At 45.8% G+C, this 18,348-nt stretch overlaps 1 protein-coding gene across 3 annotated transcripts in view; it reads left to right on the forward strand.

Moving 5' to 3' along the window:
• Rasgrf2 (Ras protein specific guanine nucleotide releasing factor 2) overlaps nucleotides 1–18,348 on the forward strand; it is a 225,649-nt gene that overhangs the window by 190,870 nt on the left and 16,431 nt on the right. For all 3 annotated transcript variants that reach the window (XM_041663521.1, XM_041663519.1, XM_041663520.1), the window contains exon 19: nucleotides 13,886–13,998. In XM_041663521.1, coding sequence (XP_041519455.1) covers nucleotides 13,886–13,998 — 113 coding nt within the window. The remainder of the gene's footprint in view (nucleotides 1–13,885; nucleotides 13,999–18,348) is intronic.

Here is an 18,348-nt window from a genome sequence, read left to right on the forward strand (position 1 = left end):
TTGTTTGTTTCCGAGTTGTCTATTGATTGGTTATTCTGAAGAGACTCTGTCTACTTGAGAAATGCCACAGACATGAAATGATGTTGAAAAGGAGGTGTGACTGTGACATTTGGTTACAGTTTTCTTCCTCCAATCAGGGGAATGTCTGAATGGCCAGTGGAGGAACCATTCGGATATTCCTCTCCATGGGCTCAGGGAGAGCTTCTAAAAGCATGAGATCAGACAAATGACCTAGTCATGTAAAATCACTTCCTTCTCCCAAAGAATTTATACATTGAACAGCATTAGTACTTTTTTCTGTTTTCTTTCTTATTTATCTACTAACAAAGGCTGTGTGCTGTGCTGGGTGTGAGGGCCACTAAGATCCACATGGTCTCTGACTTCAAGACGTTTCCAGTCATAGGAACAGGTGGCCTCTCTCAGCCATTGTGCATAGTGTCATTCCTGTACAACAGGATCTCCCCTCTGATTCCTCTGATAGCCTTAGACACTCAGCCAAAGCCTCGGGAGGTGGAACAAAGGAAACAAAGACTGCACACCTTAAGGGGAGGTACCAGGCCATCTAAGGAGGATAAGAAAGAGCTCTTGAAAGCAATCCAGCCACAGTTGTGTTCATAACCAGTGGGAAGTCAAGATAGGACAATATAGTGGCAGGATCAGTTCCCTACCATGGGGGAAGGAACAGAACTGTTCCTCAGCAGCCATGGAAGACACAGTTTAAGGAAGTCACCAGCCACGTGTCCTGGATGGAGAGAGGTACAAGGTGTTTGCTGGGGTCCCGTGAGGAGCTGTGTATGCACACACAGGGGGCCCTCTCTACATGATGAGGAAGTAGACCTTCAGACCTTCAGGGAATCCAGTCTGGCTCTGCTCCCTGTCCAAGCAGGAGTTATTTGGTTCCACTGGGAGAGTCTGGAGGGGTTATATAATCCCACTGAAAGAGTCTGGATGAAGTGGGATATTGGAAGCTCAGGACCGAGGAGACTTGAAAAATGACGCACGGGAGGCAAGGCATTACCTGGGTTAGGTAAGCTGCCCTGAGGTGCCCAGCAGAGTAGCCTTCGAAATTCCCCAGGCAAGTTAATCACTGTCCTGCTCCCCCCAGAGGGATCCAACGCCAGGATCCACTTGCTTCTCACAACTCTGTTCATTCCCCTGAGCACCTGCAGCCACAGCAAAGGTGAGGGGAGCGTACTGTGTCGTCTTCCAGCCTTAGAGCAGACCAGGGTGGACAGGGTCACAAATGTCACTAGGTGGACTGCACATTCCGACTGCTCCAATGAGATTGTGGCTGGAACTGAAGGTCCGAGAAGAGTGGCACCTTCCCGGACCTCATACAGGATGGCAGACGGTGGCAAGGGCATCAATGCTGCTCAATAAAGCCACCCAAGATATGGCTTCTCTTGAAAGTCCCTTTCACAGACTGTATTCAAATAATCTAGACATTGCCTTTCCAAACCACTCGGTCTGCTTACGTGAATTTAATGGCAAACTCGAAAAGACCTTTTTATCTGGAAATGAAACACTTTTGAATTTGTATTGCAGTTATATGGTTTCTTTCTTTTTATTGCGCTGTAATGGACTTCATGTAAGTGGCACCAAGCAGAAGTGTGTAACTCAGTGACCTCTATAGTGACCAACTCCCTGAAATGTCACCCTGGTCAAGACATAGGGGCCCCTCCCTGTCAACTATGTCTCCCGGAGCATTGCTCAGCTTCTGTTAGCTTTATTAATCTAATGTACATTTTCATATATTCAGGATAAGACCTTTACCTGTCTACTTGTGTTTCCTCTGGTTTGTTCTTGCTTTGAATTCTGTTTCTAGTGCAATGTGTGTGTGTGTGTGTGTGTGTGTGTGTGTGTGTGTGTGTACCCACAAGCATATTCTCTCTTCCTATTGTAAGGGAACTTTTGTGATAGTTAATTTTGATTAAATGGTTAAGTCTAATTAATTCAGATTGACTTAATTGGATTAATAGACACATAAGGTGTTACTGAGGCACACCATTGGGTGTGACTGTGAGGGAATGTCCCCGGAGGGTTAACTAAGAAGGAGGAGCCACACTGATTGTGGGCAGCACCGTACCCTGGACTCCAGCCCTGTCATGAATGAAAAGAGAAAAGTGAGCAGGAGAAAGGTTTTTACTTTGCTTTTCCCTGCTTCCTGGCTGCCAGCCAGATGGAATGCATTGCCTCACTCTCCTGCCTGCCACAATGCCACCCGCCACTGGTCTGTGAGCCAGGCATCCCTGAACCGTGAGCAAGGGCCAACCCCTCCCTCCCTACGTGGTTTCTGCCAGGTATTCTGTGAGTACAATAAGAAAAGTAATTGGTTCAGCTCTGCATAACTTTATCCTAGAAAGAGAGGGGATGGACAAAGGGACAGAAAGAGGAGAAGGAAGGAAGAGACATACAGACGGAGAGGCACAGAGAGAGAAGGAATGACAGAGACAGTGATAGAGACAGAGGGAGGGAAGGGGAGAAAGAAGGAGAGAGAGAGAGCGCCCAGTGTTACCACTGGGGTAATACTCCATGAGAGGCATGCCCAGTCTATGTTAACAAGGATCATCTTATTGAGGGTGTGGGGGGTGTAATGGTCTGTCCTGTCCCTTTAGGAGACAAGCCCGACCCATTCCCTCCCCCACTCCGCTGAGGCAGGCACTTCTCCCCCACTTCTCACCCCCCATTTCTCTTTCTCTCTCTGCCTCTTTCTTCTCATCTCCCCTTTTCCCTTCCTTTCCATAACCCACTAAATAAATATCCAACCTCGCTCTGCATGGTATTCCTATCCAACTGTCTCTCACCTGCCACAGCTGCAGCTCCTTGTGGGGCTGGCTTCTCTAGCTTGGTCTCTCACCTGCCATGTTGTTCCCTGCCTAGGACCTGCTGGCCCTCATGGCCCATGGGTCACTGGGGATGCTCCCTGCTTGGGACTGGCTACCTTCATGGCCCACCATAGTCTTGTTCCTACTGCCCACAACCATCACTTGGGGAACAGTGCCATTTTACTTTTGCCACTACAGGTGGTACATCAGAGACAGGATAGGGTATGGAATAAAGTGTAAAACCCCCACTCTGGCATTTACTGGCTATGTGGCTCAGAGAACCTCTTTGCCCCTGGCCCTGGATTTCTTCCTCTGGAAACATTGGGCTAATGCCACCTCTTCCTGTGAGTCATGGGAGGACAGCATCAGGTGACTGATGCTGAAGTGAAATCACTACTAACATAAACCAGAGATCCAGCAGGAAACTGGACCCAGCACTGAGACCCGGGTTCTTGCAGTCCCTACATGTGGTCTCTACCACTGCCCTAGTAGGAAGCTAAGGAGGAGGACCCATCCCTGTGAATGGAAAAATAAAACCTTTACACAGTTACACTGTTGTACTGGGTCACAGGAGAAGATGGCAACTCCTTGCTCCTGAGAGAAAGGGCCAGAGTGACTCCTGTGTCTTGCAGCCAGAAGTTGGAGTGTGCCCCAGGGACTCTTGGAGATGGAGAAGTGGGCGCTGCTGTGATAGCCAATAGGAAACTTGCTCACAGATGTCTGGAATCAGAGAGACCCAAGGTGCAAGCCTTCCTCTCAACGGTGGGTTATTTTGACAGTTGTAGAAGCCTCTCTTTCATTTCTGCTTCTTGGCTTCACTCTGCAAAACACAGAACTCTGTGTCGCATCAGAGCTAGAGAGTTCAGAGGCATCCTTTTGTTCTAGATCTGGAGTGGAGGTTGAGCCAGGACAAGCACAGCACAGTTTTTGTTGTGGGTGGGAGAATGTAATTTGTAAGAAACAACTTGCTACTGAATAGGCAGCTGCTGTCACCTCTACTGACAGTTCTTGGCTGACTGCCAGTCTGTCCTATCCCAGGGCTCAGCCCCTCCTGTCTATGCCTATTCCTGCTTCTATCCATTTGCTTCTGGTACTTTTCCGTCAACATGCTCGATTTACCTTCGGCTCCCTAGCCCTAGCTTTGTTTTTTCTCTTCTCTTGTCACTGAGGTTTCTAGACCCATAGTCTGATGAAAACCTTGATTCCTACAGCATTTGACCGTGGCATTCTTTAGACCTCTCCCGACCCTTTGAGTGGGTACCAGGGACATCACGTTTCCTCTTGCATCTTAAAGATCCTGGGTCAAAAGGATTCCGAAGGGAGAGGTCTGGCCACTGAGCAGGAGTGTGTTCCAGTGTGAGTGTGCCTGCTTTCTCACTTGTGATGTGGGCGGGCAGTCTGCATGGTTTTGTTGTTGTTGTTTCAAGAAAGGGTTTTTCTTTTTAGCCCTGACTGTCCTTGAACTCACTTAGGCTCTATAGACCAGGCTGGCCTCGAACTCAGAGATCTGCCTGCCTCTGCCTTCTGAGTACTGGATTAAAGGCATGTGCCACCACCGCCCGGTGGGGTTCTTGTGCACAACTGAGTTACTTGTCAGACTCAAAATATTAAGTGGAAACTATTAGGTGAGAAGTTAGTGTTTACTTTTGGTGTGTGAATTTTGGGGATTCTCTGGGATTTGTTGGTGTGTGCTTTGTTTGTTTGGATTTGGTTTTAGCAGTTGGCTTTTGTTCTCTCTCTCTCTCTCTCTCTCTCTCTCTCTCTCTCTCTCTCTCTTTCTTTCCCTGGTCCAGACAAACAGGTAATCTAGTTTTGGGGTTTTTGTTCTTGTTGTTGCTGTTCTTGTTTTTGGTTTTTAAATCCTAGTTACCTACACCTTGTCTCTTACCCATTTCTCCATCTGTCTTTTGAAGTCCCCTTATGCTCTCCGGGCTTTCTTAATATTGGTGAGGCATTCACAGCGGAATTTATTGCTGGTATGAACTAAACCAAGCAGTTAAAATGCCAGTGTCCTTGGAAGACATTTTCTTCTCTTTAGTGGCCACATCTGCTACTAAAACTGCTAAAAGTTAGTTTCCCACAGAACTGCTAAGATCCCTTCACCTTTTGTCAATGGATTTTATTGACTAAGAAATCAATAAGAATTAGCACATTGAATCTGACTGCTCTGATAGATTCTTATTCTTGTTTCCTGATAAGGGGTCATGGGAGCCAGATTATTGCTCCTCACTGTGGCTCGCTGCTTTCAGAATCGCTCCTGAACCTTAGAAGGGTGACTGGAGACTGTGGGGTACAGCCACATCCTCAGCAGGGGATTGATGGCCAGACCTGCACTGGGATGCCATGCGTCCTTGTTTCATGGTCCAGGCCTGGACCACTGCTCTCAACCTCTGCAGAACATCCTAGTGACATCAGAAGCCAATCCCACATCCATGCATCCCCTGGCTTGCTCAGCCCCTGGCTCATCAGCTGCCTGCTTTCCTTCTTTTTGTGTCCTGCCCGCCCCACCTCTGATCTCATGAACCAAGTGTCTCCTTTGTGAGGAAGGAAAGATGCACATTTACTTGAAACTCTTTCCAGCATCCTTTCTACACGGCTGGACCACATCCTCTCCTAGTGTTTTTCTAAAGCTTACATTACAAGTAAGCTCAAATATCATTGCAATGACAGTTGGTATTATTCAACTAAAAAATTATAAATATTGAAATTAAGAACAATCCCTTCCAGGCTTCCCCCCCCCCTTCGTTATTGTCTTGAAAGGTCTGATCCATTTACATCAATCACTTAACTAGAACCCTAATAGAAAACACTCATCTGAAAAATCCTCTCTGGCCCTCTCTTCCCGATACATGTTTTTATCTGGCTAATTTATTTTTAGGCTTAAGGAGGAAAGCTTGAGAACTAGCTAATTTCAGAGTTATGGGGCAGTATTTCCAAATTCTTCATTCCACTGTTGAGGACCAGGGGCTAACTTTTTGTAAGTCTTTAAGACATAGAGCCATTCATCAGAAAATATCCAAATAATGCTTTTCTGGGGGTGCCCTCCTTTTTGGTGGATTGGCGGGTCTCCAGCCCGCGATTTTTGTTTTGCTACATGTCTGTATTTTGTATTCTGCTGCTAGTACTTCCTACTTCATAGCTGCCAGACTGGTTTCCCAGATCATCAGTTTAAGACTTAGTTCATCAGCACCTGTCCTCTCAGTGGACTTGTGCTCAGCCAGAAATATGTGTGGGTCAGCCAGGAACAAGGGGCTGTGCTTAGCAAGTCTGGGGGTTAACTGTCTAGTCTAGTACCTGGGCTGCAGGCTCCAAGGGGATCATCAAGCACCAGTTCCCTGTGCACAGCTCCTCCTCGTAGTTTTGATAAGGCAGTTAAGGAGTGATTGGTAAGTACTGTGAGCGTGTGGGAAAGTGTAGACGGGCGGCACTATTGCGCTGTCCACGCTCACACTGCTGTCTTCCCTTGTCACCCTCCATTATGCAAATGAAGAGGCGGTTACATACCTCCCTAGTTGGATATTGGGGAACCCTGGCTTCCCCTCCTCTTTACAGTGAGGGTTTCCAAAGGAAGACATTGATACAGACTCAGCGCTGCCCAGAGTTGTGAACGCAGGCAAGCCCGAGGGTGACAGGGGTCGGACAAGGTGAGCCGGTGCCCTTCCAAGGCTCCCATCCTTAGCCAGGATAACCCCTCCGCAGATTGGCTTTCGATTTTAAAGTTCTACCAGGAATGCCTCCGTTTTTGACACTGTGACACATTGCTGTCACCTGCAAAAGTCATGCTCCAGGTCTATAGTCAAGTCTCAAGCAACAGCAAGGACAACAGCTACTCATAGTATTTCAATGAGTGTGTGATGCTGGGAGGGTCACATTCACAGCAGGCAGCCCACGGGCCAGAGGCAGACACAGAGTGAAAAGCAGGCAAGTTCCACGGTGCTACCTTCAGTCCATCGTGATGTGATGAAGGCCGTAGAAGGGCATCCCAAGCCTGCCTCCTGAGCAGACCACACAGCATCTTCCTCTGCTTCCCTACTCACATAGGGATCTAAGTCCTCTATAGCACAATTTAAATTCTCTATCTTGTGTAATTCAGGAAGACAGAAAGCCGAAGAATACTTTTAATTTCTTGACCATCAACCTGAGCCCCAGTCTCCAAGTTTAGGACCTGCTACATTCTAAGCATCTGCCATACAAACCTTTGACCGGGTTTTAGACTTGTTTGTGCAGATCTCCCCACTCTGCATGGTGCCCACTGTTAGAATACACTGTGCTGATTGCTCACAAGCCTCCTTCTCTCTGAATTGTGTTCCCTGATTGAGTCCCTGGTGCTCTGGAGTCCCCTTGGCCACATGAAGCATACACTTAATTGTTACCCTGCTCTCTGGATGGAACAAATGTGACTGTCAAAATGCTCAAGCTGTCGACACAGGTTAGTTTTACACAAGATGAAGGATTTAAATCGTGTTATAGAGGAGTTAGATCCGGGCTATTTTGTGAGTAGGGAAGCAGGGAAAGATGCTGTGTGGTCAGCTCAGGATGCTTGAGACACCCTTACTGTCCTCATGATGAGGAACTAGAGGTAACACACCTTTAAGTAAACCGTGCTTCTCATTGTGGGGAACGTGACTGTTGTTTGCTTGTATTTGAACCCACTGAGTAATGGATTTCACTTCTTCTCCTTTCTCCAGCACTGGGGCTTGAAACAAGGGCCTTGCAACATCCTAGGTGAACGCTCTTCCACTGAGCTCCACCCCAGCCCCATGGTTCCTTTCTATTTTGAAGTAGGGTCTAAGTTGCCCAGGTTGGCCCTGAATTCACTTGGTAGCTGAGTCTGACCTTGAATCTGCAATCCAACTGCCTCAGCTCCAGAGAAGCCAGGATTGCAGCTTTGTGTGGTTAAATCTTATGAACACAAACCAGCATGTTTAGATTAGAATGACGTCTGAAGATTTTGGTGCAAGTGACAAACAGTTCCAGATTCATCCAGCACTTGCATCTTAACTTGCTGTCCCCTAGGCCAGTCACACTGCCGTGGGGACATAGCCAACTCGTTCTGAAGAGCTGCGGGTACCGCAGCTGAAATTCAGACGTTGACGGGATTACAGAAGTCCAGGTCTGCATCTGCTTCTTGTTGACTGCATGCTTCAAACCAGAGGTTTAGACTCTGGCATCTGGACTTTCCTCACTCGGATTGGGATAACCATGTAATTATGCCCCAAGACCACTTTTGAAGGAAGAATAGCAACTAGGAACTAGCATGGGGCAAGCTGTTCAAGTCCAAGTCACAGTCATTGTTAGCCTCACCTGACTGGTTCCTCTCTTCTGAGGGTCACAAGACCATCAGCTGATAATCTCTGTAAGTGTCTCAGTTCCTCCTAGAGCCGTCTGACCTGTTCCCTAGCTGCCCCTCTCTGCTGGTTCCTGGACTGTGTCTACAGCCCCTCGACTCTCCCATCCATCTTCTCAAACCTGTGCTCCAGGTATCCTTGGTTAGTGTTGCCTCCGGTCACCCATTCTCCCAAACTTGCTCTGCCTTCCTGTAATACTGACTAGCTCAACAGTTGTTATCAGAAGAATGAGAGGCAGATTGAAATGGTCTCTATTTTTTTTCTTTTTGCCCCCTGCCGATTTTCTTTTTCCACGCCTCTGATTCATTCATTTGGAGCAGAATGGCATGGGAATCACATGGAAGCAGCTACTGCCGCTATAGCTTCAGTTGGTGGCTTCCATGGGTCTCAGGCCCTGTGGCTCCCTTCCAGACAGCTGACAGAATCAAGGCCGCTACCTCCCAAGAGCACAGCGGCCCCGCAGCGCCATCTTGTGGGCAATGAGCTCCACTAAGCCTGAGCTGAGACCAAGGCATGGGGAAAGCAGCCAAAATTACATTCTACAATAAAATGCAGTTAGCCAGACATACATATCCCATCTCTGGACTTAAATATGGGGAAATGTCTTTCCTTCCTGATTTACATTTATTTTTGATTGGAAATAATATTCTACACTTCAAAACAAAAATATCCAGTTGGCCAGTGTGTGTTTTTATGTTCATCTCTGAATATCATGGCATCCTGTGGGTACCTCAAAGGCTTCAGCTTTAAAAATAAGACAAAAGTAGTGCAAAGTCTTGCTGATAAAACATGATCACTGTAGAGTTTGTTACAGGCAGAATCTTGGAGAGGTGGCCCAGTGGTTAAGAGTACCTACTGCTCCTGCAGAGGACCAGGGTTTTGGGTCCCAGTACCCACCTTGGTGACTCACAGACATTTGTGACTCCAGCTCCAGGGGCTCCAATGGATGCTAGACATATGCATGGCACACACACATACATGCAGGCCAAACACTCATCCACACAAAACAATCTTAAACAACTCCCAGGATCCCATTGCCTCTCCAGATGACTGGTCCAGACCATCGGGGTTAGTCCCAGCCCTGGTGACTCCAACGTGCCTGAATCTGAGCGGCACAGGTGACAGGAGCTGGATGGACACCCTGTGTCCCTGCTGCCGTGGTTACCCTTCCTCAGCGTTGGTGTTCCGTGCATTATGAGGGATGTTGAGAACTTGGCCTCTGTCTCCTGCCTCCTCCGCATGCCTCCTCCACAGCCCAGCTGGTGAGGAGGGACTGGATTTATAGGGTGCTTTGTGGTGGAAACCCTGTGCAAATGTAAGCAAACTCAGGAGGGAAACCTCACCGTTTTATGAGGTATCAGAGAATCTGTTTGTATTAACCATGTTGCATCAGAACCAATATTCAAATGCAGCCATGTGTCATGCTGCAGACAGGCACCAGCTGATTGTCCACCTCATCTTTGGTTGTTGTTGTTGTTGTTGTTTCAAGACAGGGTTTCTCTGTGTAGCTTTGAAGCCTGTCCTGGAACTGGCTTTGTTGACCAGGCTGGCCTCGAACTCACAGAGACCCCCCGTCTCTGCCCCTGAGTGCTGGGATTAAAGATGTGTGCCACCACTGCCCTGCATTACCCCCATCTTTTAAAGGGCTGATCAGGACAGTAGTTTCCCTAAAGTTTAAAAGAGTAAAATTACATTTAAAAATGTTTTTTTACAAAGGAATATTAGGTTTATTTTACTGCTTATCAGTAGCTCAGTAATAAAAGGTTGTTTATATGATGACCTTTGTGCTAATTACTAAAACTTTAAAATTAATTGTCCTGTACAAGTTATGTGTCAGGATCCTGTTTGTTACTTCAGTCTGTTCTTTGACAGTTTCATGCATGTATACAATGTATTTGGACTGCTCTGACTCCCATCCCATGCTCTCATCTTCCTCCCTTCCCTATCCAAGTCCCATTCCCTACCAATCTCTTTCCCAGGCTCATGTTCTTTTGTTTTGTTTGTGTACCTCCGGGCTTGACTAGGGCCTTCTGTGTGGCCTTGGTATTGGAACTATCCTCTGGAGTCTGGCGGGCTCTCCAGAGGGTACATAACTGGAGAAAGTAGTCCCCCTTCCCATCCCCCAGCCCATACTTAGCCTGTAGGTGAGCAGTAAAGTGTGGGGTCCCGTGAGCATCCGTGTCCCTGCCCATCCACGGATGACTGTTGCGCAGGACCAGTGCAAATAATTGCGGCTGCTCTAAGTTCATGCTTACACTGGCTGTGTTGTGTGTAGAGAATGGGACTTCTCTGCCCTCCTCCCTGTTTCCCAGCTCCCTGCTCCTACATTCTCCCGTCCCCTCTTCTGCAATGTACCAGGAGCTGTATAAATGACTTGTGTAGGACTGCACCCTCGTCATCACTTCTTCTCAGCATCTTACTCAGCACGAGTCTAGGAGACCGTCCACATTTGCTGTGCTGGGGCCTCAGAGCAGCCCCTGTTGCGCCCAGGAAGGAGCCCAGCTGCTGTTCAAGGATGCTAGCTAATCACTAATTAGCTCCCAGCACGGTCTGAACAGAAGGCTGGTGTCCCTCACACTAATCATGCTGTTTATGGTAATCAGGTTATTTGCATCATTAGTATCTCAACATAGCTACGTGAAGACTCGCTAATATATATCAAATATTCATTAAGGAAGTCGGCTCCTGGTGGGTGTGAGCGCCTTTGGTAGTTCAGAGAGACTGAAGTAGACAGGGACGCTTAACTGTTTAAAAATACAAATACCTCTACCTTGAGGTGGGGGTCAGGTGGAAGGAAGGAAAAAAAAAAGAACGGCAAGATATAACTAGCTTATCCCTGGCCGCAGTTTAAATGGAAAGCACACAATGAGAAGCCATTGGGCAATAAGTAAGTAACATTTTATGGAAACATTTAATATTAATAAGAGAGACTGTCTTAGTTAGGGTTACCATTGCTGGGATGAAACACCATGACCAAGTGGGGTTTATTCCAAAAGCAAGGAGAGGTTTGATTTCACTTAACTCTTCTACGTCACTGTTCATTATCACAGGGGGGTCAGGACAGGAGCTCAAACAGGACAGGAACCCGGAGGCAGGAGCCAACGCAGAGGCCATGGAGGGGTGCTGCTTACTGGCCTGCTCCTCACGGCTTGCTCAGCCTGTCTTCTTATATAACTCAGGGCCACCAGCCCAGGGATGGCACCACCATTAGTTTATTGATTTCATATCAATCACTAATTTAAAAAATGCCCTACATACTTGCCTACAGCCTGAGTTTATGGATGCAATTTCTCAACTGAGGTTCCGCTCAGATGACTCTAACTTATATCAGGTTGGCAAAAACGAGGCAGGACAGATATGAACATCTGTATGAACCCTCAGACCCCACTGGCTCGTGTTCGCCAAGAGATAACACTGTCAGGAAACAGTCAAAGTGAAGTTCTGAGGATAGCTTACTGTTCCTTTAGTCATGGAACTAAGATGTACAAACTCTCAATACAAATTAGGTTAGAGTCTTAAAATGTCTTCAATTCATAAAATTAAGGGCATTTTGGCCCTAATTTACTATATATAGTCAAATTGTACTGTTTTCTTTTTACTTAACTAATTGCCATTAGTGCTGTTGGTTTCTAACCATTAAAGATGATTCAGAAGGTTAATTCCTCATAGTCATTTTCTTTAATGTTAAACTGTAATTATAAGAATGGATAATACAGCTAATAATACAATGATACAAGTATTATAATAGAACGTGCTGTAGTAATCGTAACAGATTCCTGTGGGTAGCAACCACTCCTGCCTGTACACACACAGACTAGTAGCTTATGAGTGTGAGCCCTCCTGTGTCGATCTGGTAGCCTTGGTTGTCTTTGAACACCGACATTCCCATCACTCCGCTAGGAGATGGTCCATCAAAACACACTCAATAAAAGAGTGCAGGAGCCACAACTTCACAACTTTATTCTGTGTGTCTCCTGATGCTTTACCTTAAAAATTTCCAAGTCAGTGGAAAGTCACTAGATTTAAAGACAGCAGCATAGTATGCATCTGGAGCCGTGTTTGTTGGTGTGTTTGCATTTGTTTCCTCCTGACTCCTCCCACCCTTTACAGTCCAGGAAAACTCAATAGTAAAATGACAGAAGGATCAAATCTAGGGGAAACCTTATTGTGTGTGCGTGTGCATGTGTGCACACGTGTGGAAGACAGAGGACAACTTGTGTCTCGCCTTTTGTACTCAGATCACTAGCCTTGGCAGCAGTAATCTCTACTGTGAACTGCTTTGCCATCCATCTAGGACAGCTCATTTTGGTGCAGTGCTCCAACTAGCGTGTATTCCTGCAGACCATAAGTCATCCAGTCAGTGGTCACAGTGAGGACATCCACTTTGTCCCCAGGTCTAATCCATCCATCCATCCACCCACCCACCCACCCACCTATCCATCCACCTACCCATCCATCTGTCTACATCTATTCACCCACCCTTCCATTCATCCACCCATCTACCCATCCATTTATCCATCCATCCGTCCATCCGTCCGTCCATCCATCCATCCACCTACCCATCTATCTATCCACCCATACACCCATCCATCCGTCCGTCCATCCATCCATCCATTCATCCATCCACCCACCTACCCGTCCGTCCGTCCATCCATCCATCCATCCATCCACCCACCTACCCATCCATCCATCCATCCATCCACCCATCTACCCATCCATCTGTCCGCCACAACCGTGCAGTCACCTATCTATCCAGTCATCCCTCCCTCTTTGTAACAATAATGGCTCACAAGTTCTTTCTGTTGATTTTTATTCATCACTCTCATTATTTGTTTCTATGATCCATTCTTCCTCAGTCTACTCATAATCTGTCCCACCAGTGTCACTCTGTCTCTGGATGACCACATCTGTTTCTGAGTATCATTTATTCTTTATCCCTTAGCATGGCTATGTAGATTCAAGCATGACCACACTGATATTAATACCCTAGCTTATCTTCATCCAAGTTAACACCCAAATAACTCATTTTATTCTTGCAACAAATATTTTTTAAGTTGCTGCTTTGTTCCTGTTTCTGATTACTCATGGTCCAGTAAGAAACCAGGTTACATTGATCTTCAAAATGTGCCACACTAAATTATGATAATAGCGAGTTATGTGCTCCACGGAGCACAAGAGAAAAGCTTTCCACCCCACTGTGTCATTTAAGGACTCCAAGCAGAGTTACCAACTCCTAGGCCTGAGGGATAAATAAGAATCCACCTGGGGAAGTAGCGTAATGTTCCAGGCCAAGGAAATACATGTTCCCACTAGGGTTAAGTGTGTTAAGTCCAGTCAGTGTTTCCAAGCATGTGTTGGAGGAAGGGTGTGATGGGGGAGGGTGGGTTAGAGACAAGAGGCTGGGAGGGGTGTTGCTGGAGCTTTTTAATGGCTGCTAGAGATCAGGTCCAAATAGTGTCCCACAAGCAATAGTATTCAACCTTGGCTACATGCTCTTATATCCTGGGGGGGGAGGGCTGTCAGAAATATAGCAGCACAGCCCCAGCCCAGACTACTCCTCAGGACCATTAGGAGCACACAGTGAGGAGCTATGGGGCCATATATTTCAGTTTCAGACCCGGCTTCTGGGGAAACGATCACGAAGAAAGTCATCACAGGACACAGAGCCAACCCTGGAAATGATGATATTAAAAGATTCCTTTTATTTTATAGGATTTTGAACTCAACAATGAGCTTAAAATGAATGTTCTAAACTTACTAGAAGAAGTTTTACGAGACCCAGACCTTCTTCCTCAAGAAAGGAAAGCCACGGCAAACATCCTGAGGTAAAGGCCAGGGCAGCTGCTGATGGAGTTGCATCCACTGGGCTCTGCTCGTGGAAAATGGGTTCTGTTGGGCCAGAAGGATACATTTGAGACCTTTCTGGGTACCAGAGGTTGTATGCTCGGCAGCGAGGCGTGTTCTATCTTCTGCTTTGTGGGAACAGTTTGGGATCTGCTGTACAAGAGAGACTTTGGACTGTAGGCTTAAATTGTGTGGGGACAATTTCTGTAGAATCACAGGGTGAAAGAGAGAGACCTTGGGGTGTCCTGACATGAGTCCAGCCAGCATCCTGGAGAGGCTTTTCATTCTGCTTGTGAGGACTAATTAGGAATCGCCAGCTCACCTTGGGGCAGTGTTTCTATGAGAGAGGTGGCATGCCTGTAATTACACAAGATCCTCAGCTTGTTGTGTTGGTCCTGGCCAACTGTTCCGTTCACTCCTTGTCTTAATGGTCTCCATGTCAGATACTCATATGGGGTAGGGTAAAACATGAACCTGAGGTGTCTGTGCGAGGAAGGCTTGGACTTGGCAGGCCCTCCTAGAAAATTGTGTTTGTCCATAGTTGTGATGCCTAGTATTCACACAAATAACACAGTGTCCTATGGTTTCGTTAGCTGATGGGGGGATAATGTTTTTTTCTGGTTCACTCTACATGAAGAGTGCATCCATCAATGGTTTCATGTGCATGTGTCTGTTATGGCTTCTCAGCTCACCCATGGGCACAACTTCTGCCCCTACTCGAGAGTGGGAAGCCTGGCATCTATCTGCTAAGGCCCATTACTGTCTCACCGTTCTGGTTTTCAATTCTTCCTTCACTTACAGCGTGGAAGTGATATTTGTTTTAGCCAAACATGTTTGTATTGTGTCTTGGTGTAATTAATTATAGAGAAAGCATGTGTGGAGAGGAATTCATTCAGCTCGGTTCCTCCCAAATGTAGCAATGCCAAACTTGAGACTGCGGTAATTTAACAATTTTACCACAAGTCATTCTTATTCCCCATTAAGTTCCCAAAGCCAGACCATTGTGATCTAGAAGCAGCTAGAAGTCTAATTGTGTTCTCCATTAGAAAACTGACATGTTCAAGTCCTGACATCTCCTATCCCAAAATATGACCCTGTTTGTGAATAGCATCCCTGAAGATACAGACAGCTAAGTTAGGGACTGTGACAGGTGTCATTTTAAGAAGATGGCCATGGAAGACAAACATATGGAGAATATCATGTGTGGGTGGGGATGGAAATTGCAACTAAATAACCACAAGACAAGAAACACCAGGGATTTCTGGCAGAGCACCTAAAGCTAGACAATGCAAGGAAATGTTTCCTTGGAGACCTCAGGGATACACACCACTGCTGACGTTTTGACCATTGACTTCTGTTCCAGAATTATGTATAACTCTGTTGTTCTTGGTTGCCTACTTGGTGTTTTTTTTTTGCAAGGGTAGCCTAGAAAATTCCATATTTCCTATTCATAAAAACATCTATATTAATTCTGCCAATCAATGAGTATGGGTGATCTTTCCATCTTCTGCTATCTCTTTCAGTTTCTTTCTTCAAACAAAGACTTGATGTTTTTAATAATACAAATCTTTCACTTTTGTGGTTAGAGTTACCCCAAGATATTTTATATTATTTGAAGCTATTGTTGAGGGTGTTTTTCTTCTGATTTTTTTCCTCAGTCCATTTGCCACTTGGGTGTAGGAAGGCTAAGTGTTTATCAGCTGTAGGAGTTTCCTAGCAGAAATTTGAGGGTCACTTATGTATACTGTCATATCTTCTACAGATAAAATCCGTTGGCTTCTTCCCTTCCAGTTTGTATTCCCTTCATCTCCTTCAGTTGTCTTCATGCTCCAGTTAAGACATGAAGCACTATATTGAATAGGTATGGAGAGAGTGGGCAACCTTTTCTTCTTCCTGACTTTAGTGGAAATGTTTTGAATTTCTCACCATTTAAGTTGATGTTGGATTTGGACTTGCTGGGACCTGCTTTTATTATGTTTAGATACGTCCCTTGCATCCCTTCATGATAAAAGTTCTGGAAGTATTAGATCAAGGTATATCAGGGTGACAATAGCCACATAAAATAAATTGGACGATGTCTCTTTTGTTTCTATTTTTGAATAATTTGAGGAGTATTGGCATTAACTCTTCTTTGAAAGTTTGGCAGAGTTCTTTACTAAAACCATCAAACCTGGGTTTTTTTCTGGTTGGGAGGCTTTAATGACTACTTCTATTTCATTAAGTATTGTAGGTCTATTTAAATTGGTTATCTGATATTGATTTAATTTTGTTAAGTAGCATGTGTAGAGAGATTTAGGTTTTCCAGTTTGGAGGAGCACAGGTTTTTAAGGTATGTCCTTATGACTCTGGATTCCCTGGATGTCTGTTGTTTCTAATTTTGCTGCTCTATTTTCTCTCCACTTTTTAGCTAATTTGGCTAAGGATTTGTCAATCTTCTTGAGTTTTCTCAAAGAACCAACTCTTTGTTTTATTGATTATGTGCACTTTTTTTTTTTTGATTTTTCGAGACAGGGTTTCTCCGTAGCTTTTGGTTCCTGTCCTGGAACTAGCTCTTGTAGACCAGGCTGGCCTCGAACTCACAGGGATCCGCCTGCCTCTGCCTCCCGAGTGCTGGGATTAAAGGCGTGCGCCCCCACCACCCAGCTTTTTTATGTGCACTTTTTGTTTGTTTCTGTTTTATTGATTTCAGCTCTGAGTTTGATTATTTCTTGTCATTTATTCCTTTGGGTATTATTTCTTTTTGTTCTAGAGCTTTCAGCTGTGCTGCTAAGTTACTAGTATGAAAGCGTTTTTAAAATTTTTTAATTAGAGCCGGCGGTGGTGGCGCACGTCTTTAAATCCCAGCACTCGGGAGGCAGAGGCAGGCGGATCCCTGTGAGTTCGAGGCCAGCCTGGACTACAAGAGCTAGTTCCAGGACAGGAACTAAAAGCTACGGAGAAACCCTGTCACAAAAATCCAAAAAAAAAATTTAATTAAAAACTTTGTTTTTAATGTAGGCCTTTGGTGCTAGGAACTTGCCTCTTAGAACTGTCGTTACTTTGTCCCATAGGTTTGGGTATGATGTACATTAATTTTCATTTATTTCTACAAAGTCTTTCATTTCTTTATTAATTTCTTTTTTTCTTTTTTTATTGAGAAAAGGAGAAAAAAAAACAAGTTTCCACCTCCTCCCAGCCTCCCATTTCCCTCCCCCTCCTCCACCCTACGCCCCCTCCTCCCACCCTTCTCCCCCTCCCCCCACTCCTTTCCCCCTCCCTCTCCAGTCCAAAGAGCAGTCAGGGTTTTCTGCCCTGTGGTAAGACCTAGGACCTCCCACCTCCGTCCATATCTAGGAAGGTGAACATCCAAACTGACTGGGCTCCCAAAAAGCCATCACATTACGTAGGATCAAACCCCCGTGCCATTGTCCTTTGCGTCTCATCAGCCCTCATTGTTCGCCATGTTCAGAGAGTCCAGTTTTATCCCATGCTTTTTCAGTCACAGTCCAGCTGGTCTTGGTGAGCTCTCAATAGATCAGCTCCACTGTCTCAGTGGGTGGGTGCATCCCTCGTGGTCCCGACTTCTTTGCTCATGTTCTCCCTCCTTCTGCTCCTCATTGGGACTTTGGGAGCTCAGTCCAGTGCTCCAGTGTGGGTCTCTGTCTCTATCTCCATCCATCACCAGATGAAGGTTCTATGATGATATGCAAGATATTCGTCAGTATTGCTCTAGGATAGGGTCATTTCAGGTTCCCTATCCTCAACTGCCCAAGGAACTAACGGGGGACCTCAGCTTGGGCACCTGGGAGCCCCTCTAGGGTCAGGTCTCTTGCCAACCCTAAAGTGGTTCCCTTAACTAAGAATTGTGGTTCCGTGCTCCCCTGTCCAACCTTCCTTTATCCCAATCCTCCTGTTTTCCCAAGGCCCGACCTCCTTCCCTTCTAACTTTTCTCTCCCCATCTCCCCTTACCCCCAACCCACCCCACCCCAAGATCCCAATTTTCTCCCCGGCAATTTTGTCTACTACCCATTTTATATTTAATAGTGAGTTGTTCAGTTTCCACAATTTTGTTAACTTTCTGTTTTTTCTGTTGTTGACACCCAATTTTAATCTGTGTAGGTCAGATAGAATGCAGGGTTATTTCAATTTCCTTATATCTGCTGATGCTTCCTTTCTGTTCACATATGTGGTCAGTTTTGGAGAAAGTCCCATGGCATGCTGAAAAGGTATGTTCGTTTCTGTTTGGGTGAAATATTGTGTAAATATCTGCCGAGTCCATTTTGTTTATGACGTCAGTTATCTCCAACATTTCTCTGTTCAGTTCTTGTCTGGATGGCCTGTCTGTTGGCAA

The sequence above is a fragment of the Microtus oregoni genome, unplaced genomic scaffold, assembly GCF_018167655.1.
Source record: "Microtus oregoni isolate MIOR12 unplaced genomic scaffold, Mior012 000014F_ref0000157, whole genome shotgun sequence".
NCBI classification, from domain to species: domain Eukaryota; kingdom Metazoa; phylum Chordata; class Mammalia; order Rodentia; family Cricetidae; genus Microtus; species Microtus oregoni.